Raw genomic sequence first — 18,101 nt, 5'->3', positions numbered from 1 at the left:
CAAGGTATCAGAATATTTTAGTTTGAAGTGAACATGATTACAAATGCAATTGTATTGATGTTTGACCTCTGTCAATGAGTATTTGTTAGAAATATAAGGTGATAACTTCATTTTGTAAAGGCTAGAAATATAAGGTGATAACTTCATTTTTTAAAGGCTCAAGCCACACCCACTGGGAGTTAAAGGTACACACACAAAAGAGCTGTACTGGAGGGAATGAGTTAACTAGGGTTGGTCCAGGATCATAGCCATGTACCTGTCAGATGTTTGTTAAGGAAGAATGGGACACTATATTGTGGGGTAGAGCTTTCCATTTTTTAGATATGAAGTTGGAGAACAGAGACTCGCTTGCTGTGTTGTTGGCCTTTGTTACCTGTAATAGTAATGTATTACTTGAGCATAGTGTTCTATTGTTTGAGTGTGAAAGTATTCGATTTTGGAGGGTGAGGATTTTGCCAGATTGGTGAAGGATTTTGTGGAGAAAAGTCAATTGGTTTAACTTGGTTCCATGGGATAATTCTAATTTGAAGGAAAGGGAAGTTGAAACAGTAAGTAGTCTGAATCCCTGACGTATTACAAAGATAGACAAATATATTTATTTTTGTTTCCTAGATTCAAGTTATAAAATAGCCATGCTACTAGTTCGGGGTAGAGGATTGCCTCACACTGAGTGTGTGCCAGAAAGCCACAAGTAGTTAAATTATTAGAGTAAATTATGAAGTTTTGAATGGTTCTCTGGAATTAGTATATTCAGTATAAATTAAGTATTGCAGTGATACTATGAACACTGAGCTGGAAAACATGGCATTCCTGCTTTGTACATTTTGTAGTCTGTTTGGCCAAAAGTTAACATGGCTCACACTGGATGATGCCGCTGTCTTTTTGGAGTACCCTTAGTTCACTTTTTCTTGGGGTTGTGTTTTGGTAGTTGATTCATGAGAGGAAATAACTAGGCATGCATGCAACTAGGAGGAGGTCCTGTAATGGAGACCTATCCTTCTGAAGACAAACTAGTATTTATTGGTTTTATGATACAGATTAGTGGTTTCATTTTTATGTAACCAGTTATGTTTGTGGAGTATTTTTATGCACTGAATGCCAGTATTGTTGAATAATTTAGTAATTTTCAGATAAATGGTGTCAGTGTAAGAGGTATTCATAGGGAACTTACTTAATCTAAGTCCTAGAGGGACTAACTTTAGTTCTGTACATTTACTGAAGAATAAATTGTTATAAATTATGGATTAGTACTTGATCAATTGTTTTTCTCACTGTTTTATAAGGTCTTTCAAATCTGAACTTGGAGGTCCATAAAAATGTCTGTTTATAAAACCTGTGTCACTAAAAGGATTAGAATTAACATTCAGACAGGTTCTTTAATTGCAATTGTCCATGCAAAATGCATTGGCACTGCTGCATGTAGTCATGGGACTGTTATTTATCACTTGTGCATGTCTGTGGCCCAAGTCAATCACAACCAAAATAGTACTGTTCCCACTAGGTGTGTACATTGGTACTAGGCTATCAGCCCTATACAAGCCTAGCCATAACAATTCCCTGGCTATTTCTTCCCACAATATTTACTTCCCTGGACCCCTGTCACTACTGGCATTTATGCCAGCTCCTAGCCCATATGTAGTTTTACCAACATTCAACACTCTTTTTAAAGATCCCATTTGTGTCAAAAAGTGACTCTGAATTTTTGTATCATCACTCATGTTTAGTAAGGTGGGGAGTACTGGTAAATATGTCATCATTTACATCTATTGGTGTTGAATTGACATATTTAAATCAGTATAAATACTGTTCTCCCAATGCTCAAAACAAGTAATGTAGGACAACTCAAGAAAAATCCAAATGATGCAAATAAGAATTAGATTTTTTTTTACTGAATTAGTTGTTAGCAGAATATATAATTCAGTTGACTTAGATAAAACTGCAAAGGATTTTTTTCAGAAATAAGAATAAATGTCAGCCTATTTTAAAAGCTGGTTTACCAAGGGTGGATATTGATAAGGAGTACTACACCACTAGTTTTGCCATCCCCATTTTTGTAGTTTGTACAGCAGTAGAAAGAATAAACCAATAAACTGGAATGTTATAAGCAGAAATTGTAACATGTTTATAACTCTGGGTTCTAAACCTTTATTTACCAGTAGAAAAAGGGAAGGAATATAAAATCCTTACTGGAAAGGGATGATTTTAGTATACCACATCCCATGCCAGATAAAGAAAATAACTTACAGTTGTGGATTATGTAAATATTGTAGGTTCATCAATAATAGTCCATGCTTATATTTAGAAGATAAGGACAGAACCCACGGTGTTAATAGACATTTTGACTGTAATTCAACAAATGTGGTTTACATTGCTAAGTATTATTTTGTGTGAGCTTCTATGTAGGTAAAATCACAATGAGACTCTCAAAAAGATTATTTTAACATTTGTATTTCATTAAAAACAAGATTCCTCTAATGCCTTATTTAAGCATTCAGTTGTATGTAGAAACTTAAAAAAGCCCGTTCTTTGATGTTGTACAAGTAAATGACAATTTTAGAAAAGGTGATTTGAATAATACACTGGAAGTTAAAGAATTAAACTAGCAATTGTTATTTAAATGCAGATAATTGCCAGGGTTAAGTGATGCTATAAATTTTAAGTGTTATTTGAAATATTTACCAGGGCATTAAATAGTATTTTCTTATTACATGTTCATTAATTATTACTGTTTTAAGACTATTAGTGTGTGTGTGTGTGTGTGTGTGTGTGTGTGTGTGTGTGTGTGTGTGTGTGTGTGTGTATATCTATATCTGTCTATATATATATATATATATATATATATATATATATATATCTTGAAAGCAAAGACGCACCCAGCAAAGGGATAAACGTTCCTGTGATACAAATAAAATAAGTCAAATGTAAAGTCCAAGGCATACACAGGAACGAAAACAGCAGTCACGTTCAGAAGAAACGTATAAATCCACAAATCGAACCAAAAATCCACAGTTATTGCCAACACCGTAGTAAAATATAAAACTAGATTATTGCACATAAAAGTAAGCGCTTTCACCTAACGGCTTCATCAGACTATGACACAACCCATAAAATGATTACTTTAAATAACAAGAAGTCACAGCTGATTGGTTCAAAATTTCAAGCACAGCATAAAAATCAATCATTTAAAATAAAGTATACAGCACCCACATGGTAAAATATATAATGTTTAAATAAATATTAATATAATAATAATAAACCTGTAGAACAAAAGGAAAGAAGGGAATACTTATTAATGACTAGGTTTAAATATCCTTCTCTTCCTCAAAATGGGTTGCAATTGAACTTTATCATTTAAACTAGGGGATTTATCTGTTCTACAGCGGATAATCCATTTCAATTCACATTCCTGGGTATAATTATCAATATCCCCTCCTCTAATGTTTGGAGTTATAATTTGTGTAATGCAGAACTTGAAAGAATGTGTGGCTCCTAGTTGTTTACAGTGTTTAGCTAGGGCATTGTGTTCAGAGCCTGTACGTATATGATAGACATGTTCCCTAATGCGTTCTCTTAACTGTCTATTCGTTTTCCCAATGTAGAACGATGCACAGGATACACACCTAGCAAGATCTACAACATTGCAGCTCAAACAATTAGTCTTAATGTGAAACAGAAATTCTTTTCCAGTAACAGGATGTTTAAAATTTTTTTGCTAGTATCTATATATAAACATTGATTACAACTATTACAAGGTACAGTGTTATAATCAAGGGTGTTAGACCTAACATTATCAAACTTCATAGGGAGATGACATAACATACGCCTTAAATTTAGCTTGTTCTTAAAAACAAACTTAGGTCTAAGACCCATAAGTTCACTAACACAACTATCAAGTAAGAGGGTATCCCAGTACTTCTCTATTACCCCTTTTATATATCCTATATCTCTTGTGTAGTACATGGGTATTCTCATTTCACAAGGCTTCGTGACATGGGCAAAATCACCACTGTTAACCCAATCCGAAAAATATGGACGTGCCCTTGTATTTCTCAGTTCATTTACCGCCATAACAGCCTTATCAACATCTGCTTCACTGTAACATCTATCAACAAGTCTATCCTTAAGTCCTGATAGTTCACGTAAATATCCTTCATGGGACTGGTTAAGTCTTGATGCTCTCATAATTTGACCTTTTAATACATTGTCAAATACATATCTAGGATGCATACTATGTCTATGTAACAGAGTATTCCTATAGCAAGCTTCTTATGGACAGAAGTATTCAAAAGGCCATTTTCAAGTCTGATAATACCAACATCCAAAAAGGATATATCTGACAAAGAAAAACATAATGTAAACCTAAGAAACCCAGTTAAATTATTCATAACATCCACAAAACTCAAAAGGCTAGTTTCATCACCCTTCCAAACCAGGAAGAGGTCATCTACAAACCTTCTGTAGAAGCCAACATATTTTCGAAAGGCTTCTAAGGGAAACAATGATTCCTCTTCCCAGTCTGCCATTACAATGTTGGCATAGCTATTGGCACAATGAGTGCCCATAGCTACGCCATCTTTCTGAAGGTAGATATTTTCATCAAAAATGAACACATTGTTATAAAGTACTTTTTCTAAGAACAGTGCCAAGAGATCTATAGTCTCATTGTCCAGATCTGATTTTGTGTTTAAATAATGCTGCACTCTAAGAACGCCTAAATCATTAGGTATGACGGTAAACAAACTAGTCACATCCAAAGCAACCAAGAAATAATGATCATAATCATTCAAAGTCTGAGTGTAAGCATAAAGATCTAAAATAAATTGCTTACTGTCCTTCAAAATTATGTGATTAGCATCCACTACAGGCCTAAGATGGTATTCTAAAAATATAGAAAAAGGTTCAGTGAGCCACCCTTGCCCCAGCAACTATAGGTCTCATTGGTGTCTCAATTAAAGATTTATGAACCTTCGGTAGGCCTTGTATTACTGGTATTAAAGGATTGCAAATTTTTAGGTATTTAAACAAATCAAATGTGATGTTATGACTTTTAACCAAGTCATCCAACATATCATATACTCAAAAAACCTTACTAACAACCTCATTCATATCAATTTTTTCATAAAAAACTTCATCATCTAACAATCTTTCCATGCTTTCAAAATAATCATTACGGTCCATCAACACAATAGGACCTCCCTTATCAGCTGGTCTAATGACTATAGACCAGTCTTTCCTCAAATCAGAAAGTGCTTTTCTCTGTTGGAAAGTTAAATTGTGTCTACGACCACCAGTATTGTGTTGCCGTTCTTCATTGTAATATTTATATAAATCATTCTCTACCAATCTTGAGAAGGTATCCAATAAAGGATGTAACATTGGTGTATATATACTATTAGGTCGAAATATAACTGATGGAATACCACCAGATTCTCTCTCATTATTACCAAAATCCAACTTAAGTTGGACATTACGTACAAACATTCTGACATCTAATATAGATTCAGTTATATCACCATCACTCGTGGGTATAAAACTCAACCCTTTGTTAATAACTTGCTCTTCATATACACTTAATGCTCTCTGTGATAAATTTACCACTAACGACCTTCTACTTTCTCCCACATCTTCTTCAAGGTGGGGCCGGAATGGTCTCCCCCTGACACTTTCCGTTTGTGCCGTCCCCTGCTCATAGATCTGTGTCTCCCAGTATATATGGGCATGGCTATCGGGAAAGGGGTTTGCACATTATTATTTCCACTGTTAGTAGTAGTGGATTTATTACTATTAACCTTCTTTCTCACTACAGGCTCATTATTTGAACTCTCTAACCTTGCAGTATTACAAGGTGAATTGGAACCATGATTCACATTAATATTTACATTAACAGGTACAACAGGTTCGACAATTGTTGCAGATACTTCATCATTATTACCAATAGTAGTTTCCACGGTTTACTATCATAAATTCGAAAGTAAAAATAAATAATGTCTTTATTTTCGAATTTATGCATCGAAAATGAACATTTTCGAATAATAGTAAACTCGAAAACAAGGGTGTATTGTCGAAAATGTCGCTTGCGACATTTACGGCATTACACAGCACGCCCACCCTTCCCATAATCACCTACCTCTACCTAACTGAACACACAGTTATGCAGGGGGGCTGCGCCCCCCACACCCCCCTAACTTAATATTCCAACTCCGAGATCGCACTACAGTGAGGAAAGGGATGCATTTCCCTAACCGCACTGTACCGCGATCCCCTCCCATGACCAAAAGTTAGAATTGCGAATGCACAGTTCATTCGCAATGCAAACCTTCGCTCATGTCACCTGCCGTAATATGAAGTATTCGAACATCTGATGTTCGAATACTTCATAACCGTGCAAATGCACGTCGACATAATGATAGCAAACCAGTTTCCACATTGTTTCTATCATTCAAATTCACATTAACAACATTAGAATCAGAAAATACATTACTATCACTTTTCTTATTCACATCATTTAAACCAACATTAGTATTCGATTCAGCAGTTCTAATGACCAAGTCATTAGTATTCTGTCTCGGCCAAGTAAAAACGTGGCCTAATTTAAAATCTTTAACGTCTCTCAACATCTTGTTCCTTTTCTGTTCCAAGAGACGTTTTTCATACAATAAAACATTGTCCATTAATCTGTCCAAACCTATCTCTACTTTTGTTGTGGAATATTTAGCATTAATTAATTTATACTGTTCAATCACTTTACTTCTCAAGAGTTCCTCTTCAGACTGGTAAAAGTCGTTTAATAACCTCATATAATTAAAACTAAGTTCAAGATTTAGCTGCTGCCATTTAAGCAGCAGCTCAGGATAAAAGTTACCTGATGTCGGCATTTTCAGCACGCGTAAACCACGCGGTACAATTCATTTCTGGATACATGCCTCAAAATGTTGCCGTTGCAACGGAAGTCTCTTTAGTTTCAAAAAATCAACCTCCAACCTATTCAGGTCTTCACCGAGGTGAACTAAACTCGCTTCTCTGTCAGGTTCAGATTCTTGTTCCACATCAGGTTCATAAAACAAAAGTTAATTATCCACGCCAGCTACACAGTCCTGAAAACGGACTGACTTCTGGTTAAGCATAACAGATTCCTCTAACGTGTATGGCAACTCAACGCTGTTGTTCAAACTGACTGCCATCCTCCCCTTGCGGTACAAAAAAGATAAAATAAACCACGAAAGCAAAGATGCACCCAACAAAGGGATAAACGTTCCTGTGATACAAATAAAATAAATCAAATTTAAAATCCAAGGCATACACAGGAACGAAAACAGCACTCATGTTCAGAAGAAACGTATAAATCCACAAATCGAACCAAAAATCCACAGTTATTGGGAAAACGAATAGACAGTTAAGCGAACGCGTTAGGGAACATGTCTATCATATACGTACAGGCTCTGAACACAATGCCCTAGCTAAACACTGTAAACAACTAGGAGCCGCACATTCTTTCAAGTTCTGCATTATACAAATTATAACTCCAAACATTAGAGGAGGGGATATTGATAATTATACCCAGGAATGTGAATTAAAATGGATTATCCACTGTAGAGCAGATAAATCCCCTGGTTTAAATGATAAAGTTCAATTGCAACCCATTTTGAGGAAGAGAAGGATATTTAAACCTAGTCATTAATAAGTATTCCCTTCTTTCCTTTTGTTCTACAGGTTTATTATTATTATATTAATATTTATGTAAACATTATATATTTTACCATGTGGGTGCTGTATACTTTATTTTAAATGATTGATTTTTATGATGTGCTTGAAATTTTGAACCAATCAGCTGTGACTTCTTGTTATTTAAAGTAATCATTTTATGGGTTGTGTCATAGTCTGATGAAGCCGTTAGGTGAAAGCGCTTACTTTTATGTGCAATAAACTAGTTTTATATTTTACTACGGTGTTGGCAATAACTGTGGATTTTTGGTTCGATTTGTGGATTTATACGTTTCTTCTGAACGTGACTGCTGTTTTCGTTCCTGTGTATGCCTTGGATTTTACATTTGACTTATATATATATCTGTATATATGTATATATCTATACATACATATATATATATATATATATATATATATATATATATATACACACACACACACACACACACACACACACACACGTGTGTGTATGTGTGTATAGTTGGAGTATAACAGTATTTTAAATGTGATATATATTTTAGAGTGTTTATGATTTTAAATTATTAATTAACTTGAGTCACATGAAGCTTATAAATATGAGCTTAATCAGCTATGTTTTAGTTCTGATGTTCTTTTGAGAAGTGGGGAATGAAGGTGCTTAACTAAAAGAATAAAGTGTGCTCTTCTCAGAGGCTAAGGTGTTTTTTGTTTGTTCTAATTGCAAGTATAAGTTATTACATCAACTGAACTTTTCTTAAGTTGCCTTTAAACTTTTTCTTGTAGCACCGACTGCCAGACTGTGTAATTTTAATTATTGTGGTTACCCATACAGATGCTGTTTTGAAATACATACCACAGAGCTATTATTAGTTTTTGGTGACTGGAGACTTACTTGAGCAATTATGGCCTGAGGCTATATGCATTATTTGCTGATAACTCTTGCAGTTGAAAAGGGGAAAAGATTATAAAAAAGAATTGCTTTTTTTTTTTGCATGTGTTTGTGTGTACATGTACTTGTGCATGTATATATGTACACATGTGTAGGTACAGGCAGGTAAATCATTTTTAACTTGTAAGGTCTGTGTATCATGGAGTCACTGGTCAGTTTTCCATCTCCACACAGACTAAGTGCTCTTAAACATCTGTCAAGTGAAAAGGTAGAATATGATATTAACTTCTTGCTACTTTGACTTGAAAGGAACAAGTCTCTGTTACCGTTTAGCTAGCCTGTCCATTACCCAGCTTTAGCTTTACATCTAGCATGACTACTGTAACCACCACTACTACCCCTGTATCAAGAATAACGTAAAGAAAATAAACCTGTTTTACTTCAAGTACTCTGCACTGGAATGCTGAGTAACATCCTCACCCTCTCATGTTGGTACATATGGTACAATGGCTGGCTTGCCTAACCCGACAAGCAGCTGATTGGAGCTCATTCCACTCTTGGGCCAGTACAAAGTAAAGGGATCGCTGCCATTGCCTTGTCTTTGTTCTTTTGTCTTCCCACTGTGGCCACCAGTTCCCCCAAATAAAGTTTCTGTATTTAGTTAAAAAGACATTGGGGTATGATTGAATTTAAAGTTAGTTTAGCTGTATGTTTGATTATGTTTTATACATAAATATAAAATCTGCAATAAAAATGCAAGCTCAGTAAATGTGTTATACTGCTTGTCCAGCTGGCACCTTTATACTTTAGGATTCCTGCCTCTGTACTGTTACCTTATATTGTATCAAAGCATGTTGTATTCCAATGACTCTGTTTTCTACTGTATGATTACGTCCTACAATTTTACTATTTTGTGATATATTGCATCATTTTATTTGTATTGTATGATTTGCTTTGATTGTTTCTTACATTGATTAATATTATGTCAATTATTTGTACTGTTTGATTGTTCTTATATTTTAAAATATGAGTGGAGTTTTTCTCCCATGGCCTTTGCTGAAAAGCAGTATGCTTGGCATCCCAGTCAAATTATCCGGGTAAAGAAATGCTGAATAAAATTAAATAAATGCAGTATTCTGTAGAATTTCTGATTGTCTTTATGCTTAAAATATACCCTTTGCTGCTGCAGAATGATATTAATATTTGAACCACTCAAAAGTGTTAACTTACAGCTTTGGCACTGTATATGTCTTAGAAGAGGTTTTGACTTGGCACAGTGACATCCATGCTGGCAAATGGCAGTGTCGTATAAAGGAGTCAGTGCTTCTTGTGTCTTCATTGTTTACCCACATTTGACAGGTGCTGGTGTTTGGAAGAGCTCTTATAATGATTATGATAGATTTAGTGATAAGTTACATCCTAACATATATTTTACCATGAAATGTTTCCCACATCTTGAAAACTGTAACAGAATTGGTGCTATGTGTGATTTTGTACTGAAGACTGTCAGACAACTTTTTCTGTGCTGGTTTATAAAAAGTAAGTGGATATTGAGATTTATAAAAATGTAATTTTTATTGTGATGTAGAATCTCAGTAGACACTGCTTGTTCGCCTTTAGCAGTAAATGCTGAGACAGCACACAAGAATCTGATTAAAAAGATAGTCCATGCCAGGTTGACATGTTCCAAATGAGAGAAGCACTGAGGGTTATACTTGGACCAAGGGGTAGATGTGCACATATGGGGAAACATTGTTAGAAAAATATAGATCACAGTTTTCAATTCTGTCAAACACTGCTTCTTTAATTTGGATAAGGCTTAATGGAATATTTGCTTTCCTCCCAGTTCCGTTATGTGGCATCCTAAATGCAGGTCTTACAGAGTGCCTGCCCTTGCTGGCAGAGTCAGGGACTCGGTGTGGGTGTGATTTTTGTGACTGTTATGGATGTACATATCTGAATGCACATGTAAAGCACATGCACAGTCAAAGAAAAGCTCGGTGTGTATGTATCTATCTATATATATATATATATATATATATATATATATATATATATATATATATATATAAAATCTCGAAATATTGAAATATCGAATTTCAGTATCTTGAGACTATAAAGCCAAAAAATCAAAATACCGAAACCCCAAAACTGCAACATTTAAGCAAACAAAACACACACAAGCAAAACATCACACATACAAACACCTACCCTACATATAAGCAGGGGTGCAAGCCCCCCTGCACCCCTGTGTGGGGGGAAAGCCCCCCACACATCCGCTACTTCTATATACCAACTCCGAGGTTGCACTAAAATGACACAGACACAAAACCCACCACTACACAATCTACATTCCCCTCGCACAGACACACATCACATACATACAAACACCACCATTCTCAACACTTACACACACACACACTCGTACATACATACCTTAACCTACATCTGCAACTTCCCAACACACTAACATACAATAAAATCCCTTCCCAAAACCCTTAAAATAAAAACACGTACCCGAATCTCCAGCTATCCAGTAACACAGAGCACCACATATCTGCTGATTTGACATTTCTGGATTCGGTTATGTGGTCTTTTGCGGAACTGGGCTTTAGCTATTATAGTCTCGAAATACTGAAATTCGATATTTCAGCATTTCGAGATTATAAAGTGAACCCACACACACACATACACACACACACACACACACATATATATATATATATATATATATATATATATATATATATATATATATATATATATATATCATTGTTAAGTAAAGTCCAATTTATGCAGCTTTTTTATTTTTTCTTAGAAACTGGTGCATGTATTTCCTTGCTTTTTTACTTTTGTATACTTTATCTTTCAGGGCTGGGTCAATGACGAAGCAGTATTGGAGGAACTGACTCAGAAAGTGACAGTGGAACACAAAGCCAACAGGTAAAAATGACACTAATGCAGTGGAGGTGGGGCAGCAAATGATAAATAATGAAGGGCTTTTTGCCACATAAAATCATAACCGAAGGGACCAGTTTAGTGGCAGGGGTAATGTGTTGGTGTTGCTGGCTGTCCAGATATGTGCCTTAACCCAGAAACATAAGACATAAGAGATCTAACAAGTGTCTGGAGAAAAAGCCACCTTGGGTTACTTTTTCCCTCTGCATTATTTGTACATATTTTTGTGTCTGATTGTTTAGTGCGTGCTGTTCTTCTACCCCTCTAGCCTTGCTGCTTTTCTGTATTTGACTTCAGTGCTTGCCTACGCTAGTTAGTATAGAGCAGGTTATTATCCCCTCCCCCTCCATAATCACATCATAAAAACACAGTGATGTCAGCCTACTGATAGATTTCATAGAGGTGAACAGTCCTGTCATTCATAAGCCCCCTTTTCCCTTTTATCCCATTTTTTTGTTCCTTGTACCAGATGAAGTTGTGTGTTCTGCACAGAGCACAGACCTCCCGCTGTTATGTGAATTCTGCTCTGGCATGTGATCCCCTTACTAGATCTTTTTGATGTTTGGAGGTTTGTCAGGATGGTGAGTAAACAGTACAGATGCCCTGCTTATGGTCTAGCTTCTTTGAAGACTAGATTCAGAGTAACAAGGAGAAGGGTAACACACTCAGTGAAATAAATGCCTCTCCACTCGGATAAATATATAAAGATAATTAATAGTAGAGATAGATGCCCCCTATCTTAATGCAAGTAGGTTATTCCCACATATACATCCCATACTTCATTCTGTATTCATATATTTTACACAAGCTTCGTATACATATTCTGGCTGCTAAATCCAACTTGTTTTATATAATAAAAATATTTGCAATAGCAAAGTTTTAAAGGAATAGATTTTTATCCATATTTTGTATAACTTTCATGACAGTTTGCTAATTGATTATTACTCAATTAATTAATTATGTTATTAGCTTTGAAATACGATATAAGGACTGAGTTTTGTGACAGGTGTGTCTTGGTCTGATGAAGCAACTGTGAAAGCACTTACTGTGTACACCAATAAAGTTCGGATTTTGTTTTAATAGTGGAAGCTTGTATTTCAACAGTGGAAGTTCGTATACTGTTGCTGCATAGTTGCATCTGCCATATCTCTACTATTCATTATCTTTATATATTCAGAGTAAAGTCTGCAGAAGAACCATACCACATTACATGTAGCTTCCTGTAACTAGCTAATTAACATTTAAAGCCATATTACCCCTATATGGGTAAATCACACAGACAGACACACATTCTTATGCACATTATTTACATTTTTCTGAAACAGATTACATACTGGGATTTTTTATATGAAAATATATATTTGTATACATCAGCAAAAATGTTAAAAATGCTGTTTCCAGTCATTCAAGGCCAACTGTCCAGTGGTCTTGTATATCTGATGTAATGGAGTTGTTTTTTCCACGTCTGCTCTTTTTTACTTCTTTTATTCATTATGACTGTCAACCACGTAGTCCTTCTAGCAACTACTCCTTCATTTCCTATCATTGGTGTACAAGTCTGTCACAGTTCAGCCATTCTGCAGGCAGCCATGAGCATGTTTTTCCATTTCCTGGCCCTAAACCCATCCGCAGTGGCTGATGTACTCACTGATGCATAGACCTGCTTTGCCTTCCACTTTGAATGTACCTTCCTGATGAGGGCTGCCACATTAACATGGCTTGACAAAGGCAAACATACATCCCAGCCTGTACTGCGCATGTCATGAATCCCTATGCACATCTGATGCTGACACTGCAGAGGCCAGTTTGCTTGTCTCCCTACAGGTCAGATAAGCCGGAATTGGCTGCCCAGTCCCTCCTGTCTTGCTTTGTTAGATCATCTAGTGCCTGGGTTATCAGTCTGTCACAGGTCGTCTGGGTCATAGTCGAGTCTTTATCTTTGTGTACCATAGAACTTACTATGTTTTCTCCCTTTTTTTTTCTTTGGGGCCATTCTGAATGGGAGACAAACAAGACTTGAGGAAACTCTCTTATTTTTTCCTCTCTGTCTCTCACTGCATTTCTTGGCTGTCATAGCTCTCAGTCTTATGTTTTCTTCTGACATTATTGGTTGTTACCCTTCTGATTGCTTACCTTCTTGGAACTTTGATGCGCGCATCTTGCACAGATGTCTGCAATTCACCTCTTACAGCTTTCTTTCTTCACCATGATCAGCACTGCATCTCAGTTCCACTGATTTACCAATAGCTTCGGGTTCAGGATGTTGATTTTCATTTGGCTTTTGCATCCTTATCCTGACTTCAGCATGCAAATCTCAGTCTCCTACAATTTCTGTCAAAAATATTTCTGTCTGGTGTTAATTTTTTACTAGCATTTTCTTTACTTTATATAGTTTTACAGGTATCAGTAATATAGGTGATGTAGGTAACTTGCTTTTCAGCCTTCTTACCAGTAACAACTGAGTTGGTGACAGGCCATGTCCCAGTAATGGAGTATTCCATTATATCAAAATTAAGAGATGACAATCTGTGTAGCTTTTACTGTAGCTACTTCTAGTGAGAGTCTTATTTATTTGGATAATTCTGTCCACTTATCCATTTGATCACAGGTAATGTTAACTAGAATTTGTAAATTCCTACTCATGCACACATCTTTTGACTTCCTGAACTTTTTGTTGTCAACTTTTGTCAGATATGACATCATCATTTTTTCCACATCTTGAGAATGTAGATTTTAATGATCTTGTCACACCTGTACTTGGTATATTCATTAGTCTGATTATTTCAGAAACCTGGACTAATAATCTACACATGTTAGATACACACATTCTTTTAAAACAGGAACAAATATGTGCCCCCCTCTTGCTTTCATGACAAGTCTAGTCATGAAACATATCAGTTTACCTATCATCTTCTGGATTGCTGGTATGATATCCATTGCAGGTGACACAGCTTTTGACTGCATGTTCCCTTTTACCTGACATTTTTGGCCATTGCACTGTATAATTTGCTGTTTTTGTTATTCATGTGTTGATTTGTGTGTGTGTGTGTGTGTGTGTGTGTGTGTGTGTGTGTGTGTGTGTGTGTGTGTGTGTGTGTGTGTGTGTGTGTGTCTGTAGGGTGGCACGTTAGTGTTTGTGTATGTGGTGTGGGAGTGCATATGTGTGTCTGTTGTAGTGTGGTGTGTTAGTGTTTGTGTATGCGGTGTGGGAGTGCGTATGTGTGTGAATTTTTGTTAGAGTATGGAATGTGTTTGTGTTTGAGTTAATGAATGTCAGTTGGATGTTTAGTGTTTGAATGTACATATGGCTATGTATGCGATTTTTTTTAATCGCTTGTGTTGCAATCATTGTGTCTTTCAACAATTCAACATATACTGATATGTAGATACATCTATACACGTGTGGTGCTGCTTACATTTGATGTACACCTGAGCACGTTAGCACTGCCTCCTGACGCACAGCCCTCAGAGTGACGTCAAAGTCGTGCAGCTCATCTGCTTGTACTGTCTCGCAGACTTATTGTTTCCTTCTACTTATCCTTAGGGGGGTAATCTCTGACCACCTTTGTTTCCTTCTACTTATCCTTAGGGGGGTAATCTCTGACCACCTTTCTCTCCTCCCCTTTTATAGCAAACTTGAATTATCTTCCTATCCCTCTCTCTCGTCTTCTACTCTGTGCATACTATGTTCAGCCACTTCACAGATGAATTAAATGGATTAGATTAGTCTCACTCTTTGGTGTCATTTCTCTTTGCTACATGGTTTTAAATGCCCAGCTCGTTGTACTATTAATGATTCATTCCTGGAGCTTGTTTTGTTGCATATTTCTTATTGCTGCTGCTGATGTGTTGCTGTACATGCATTTTGTTTTGCTTCATGATTATGTTTTATATTTATGTGTTATTATGTTCTAACCATGTCATGTGTATTTTTTCTGCTTGTATGTCAGAATATAAAATGTATTTTAACCCTTGTGATACCACAGTGTTTAATGTTATTTAATTATTACAGGCCTGTACTAATAATCTGTTACACCCAATTGAATATCCTCATTACAAAAATAGATAACATAGCTGTCCAGATAGATAGATAGATACTGCACTACTTCTTCATTTGTCTCCATTTAGAAAAAACTTTTTTTTTTACTTCCAAAGGAAGTCTGTCTACTTTCAGTCCCAACGTAATTATTTTACAGTATGTACAACAGACAGCTATAATTAATTAGCACATTTAATTTCTTTCTTTCTTATGGAATCATCACAATTAGAGGGTCTCCAACTGTACATCATACTGTCCATGTCTTTGCAGCATTATCTTTGTGTTTGTAGTATATGTCCTTTCTACTGACATTATACTGTTATTTTTGCTTGATTTTTTTGTTTTTTATGCTTATTATTTTTTTCCTCAACTCTACAAGTCCCAACTGGATCAGTTTATATATTCATACTTTTCTTTATGTCGTTATTTCTATATAGTAGACTTAAAAACAACTTTTTTGTCTTTCTTTCTCATATCACAGTCATGTCTATTTTCCTTCATCTTTCCTGCATCTTTGTTTTTCACTTTTATTTGCTTTTACCATGTGTTTAATATCCTTAAGTCTAACAGTTTTTTTTCCAGTGAATACACAACTTTTGGGGAATTGTCTGTCTTAGCCTGTGACATAGCCATGTTCCCAATAGCATCTTTTATTTCTGTGACGCTTTCTTCTTCTTCCACTTTTTCTTTTATCTTCTGTTCCCTCTTCATCTTTACTACTAAAACACATTCTCTGCCTTTTTTCCTTCTGTCAGCCTGTGAGGGATACAAGCTCTAACCTCACCCTTAATTTTTCTTAACTCTTCCATGTTCCATTCTGATCTTCCAGACCTTCTACATGATGCATGTGCTTGCTGTCCTGTCATGTATTTTATCCTAACAGCTAACTCACATTTAGTGTATGTCATCCCTTCCACATTTGCTAACTCACATTTAGTGCACGTCATCCCTTCCACATTTGCTAACTCACATTTAGTGCACGTCATCCCTTCCACATTTGCTAACTCACATTTAGTGCATGTCATCCCTTCCACATTTGCTAACTCACATTTAGTGTGTCATCCCTTCCACATTTGCTAATTCATTTAGTGCATGTCATCCCTTCCACATTTGCTAACTCACATTTAGTGCACGTCATCCCTTCCACATTTGCTAACTCACATTTAGTGCACGTCATCCCTTCCACATTTGCTAACTCACATTTAGTGCACATCATCCCTTCCACATTTGCTAACTCACATTTAGTGCATGTCATCCCTTCCACATTTGCTAACTCACATTTAGTGCACGTCATCCCATCCACATTTGCTAACTCACATTTAGTGCACATCATCCCTTCCACATTTCTCCACCCCGTTTTCCCTTTGTATTAAGTCTGTCCACTCTGTTTGTAACACTGCAATGTGCAGTACTTAAATGTAGGTATTATACAATTTGCAGACTGTTAAACTTTCTATTCAATATATAATATATATAAGTATAGTAAATATAACATATAATTTCATTACCTATTTTGTCTCTCTTTTAAGTCTGTGTGTATATGCACGTGCACATATTTTAGGATTGCATTTAGTATTAGTTTTGGCTTACAGGGATAGACAAGCAGACTATAGTAGTTAAAACATTTAAGTGTCACCCATGCACAAGTGCTTATTGCTGATATAAGTTTTTAAATTTGCATCTTAAAATTGATTCCGATTTAATATGCTATGGCATTCCATACATTAAATGTAGTGACACTGTAGGTGGAGCTTGCCACCATCAATGTCTGCAGATAGAGAAATTAGTAATAAATACCTAGAACTATAGCAGTGTTTTTGGCATAACCTTAACCTTTGTACTGACTTGTCACTGCAAGAGTTCTTCCCTCTTCACAAAACTATCGACAGGAAGGTAAAGAGATCAGCTCCAAATGAAAATGTGACCTAAAATGGTACTAGTGTACAAAAACATTAAATTGCTGGTAATCGGGCACTGATGAATCTGCAAGCATACATGCATTTTTATATCTGGTGTACATAAGGATCACTAGATCAGCTTCACAGTTCTAAAGTTTGCCACCAGAGTAAGAATGGTGAGAAATTAAATGTCATTATTGTTTTCCATTTTTCTAGTGTCTTCAGATTTTCAGAGATTTCTTCTGGTGTTTACCTTGGAGTGGGGCCTGGGTGGGTCATGGAGGAGCCAGGACAAAAAAATGGATATGTCATACCAAGTGCCAAACTCCCTGGCTCACTGGAATTAATTTACATTTTGTTCTGCCATTGCAGTATTATACATACAACTGCAGTATTATACAAACAACTGCAGTATTATACATATGACTGCAGTATTATACAAACAACTGCAGTATTATACATACAACTGCAGTATTATACAAACAACTGCAGTATTATACATACAAATGCAGTATTATACATACAACTGCAGTATTATACAAACAACTGCAGTATTATACAAATAACTGCAGTGTTATACATACAACTGCAGTGTTATACATACAACTGCAGTATTATACATACAGTCTGTAGT

The 18,101-nt window shown here is 35.9% G+C and overlaps 1 protein-coding gene across 1 annotated transcript in view; it reads left to right on the top strand.

Annotated features, from left to right (window-relative positions):
• The window catches only part of PTPN14 (protein tyrosine phosphatase non-receptor type 14), a 1,716,286-nt gene that overhangs the window by 1,329,907 nt on the left and 368,278 nt on the right, over positions 1-18,101 (top strand). The window contains exon 8 of the mRNA XM_044061300.1: positions 11,445-11,515. Within this exon, the coding sequence (XP_043917235.1) occupies positions 11,445-11,515 (71 nt within the window). The remainder of the gene's footprint in view (positions 1-11,444; positions 11,516-18,101) is intronic.

Source organism: Protopterus annectens, chromosome 1.part0 (genome assembly GCF_019279795.1).
Source record: "Protopterus annectens isolate FY-2018-M chromosome 1.part0, PAN1.0, whole genome shotgun sequence".
NCBI classification, from domain to species: Eukaryota; Metazoa; Chordata; order Ceratodontiformes; family Protopteridae; genus Protopterus; species Protopterus annectens.
Note: the sequence above shows the minus strand (reverse complement) of the source record. Positions and strands in the feature narration are given on the sequence as shown.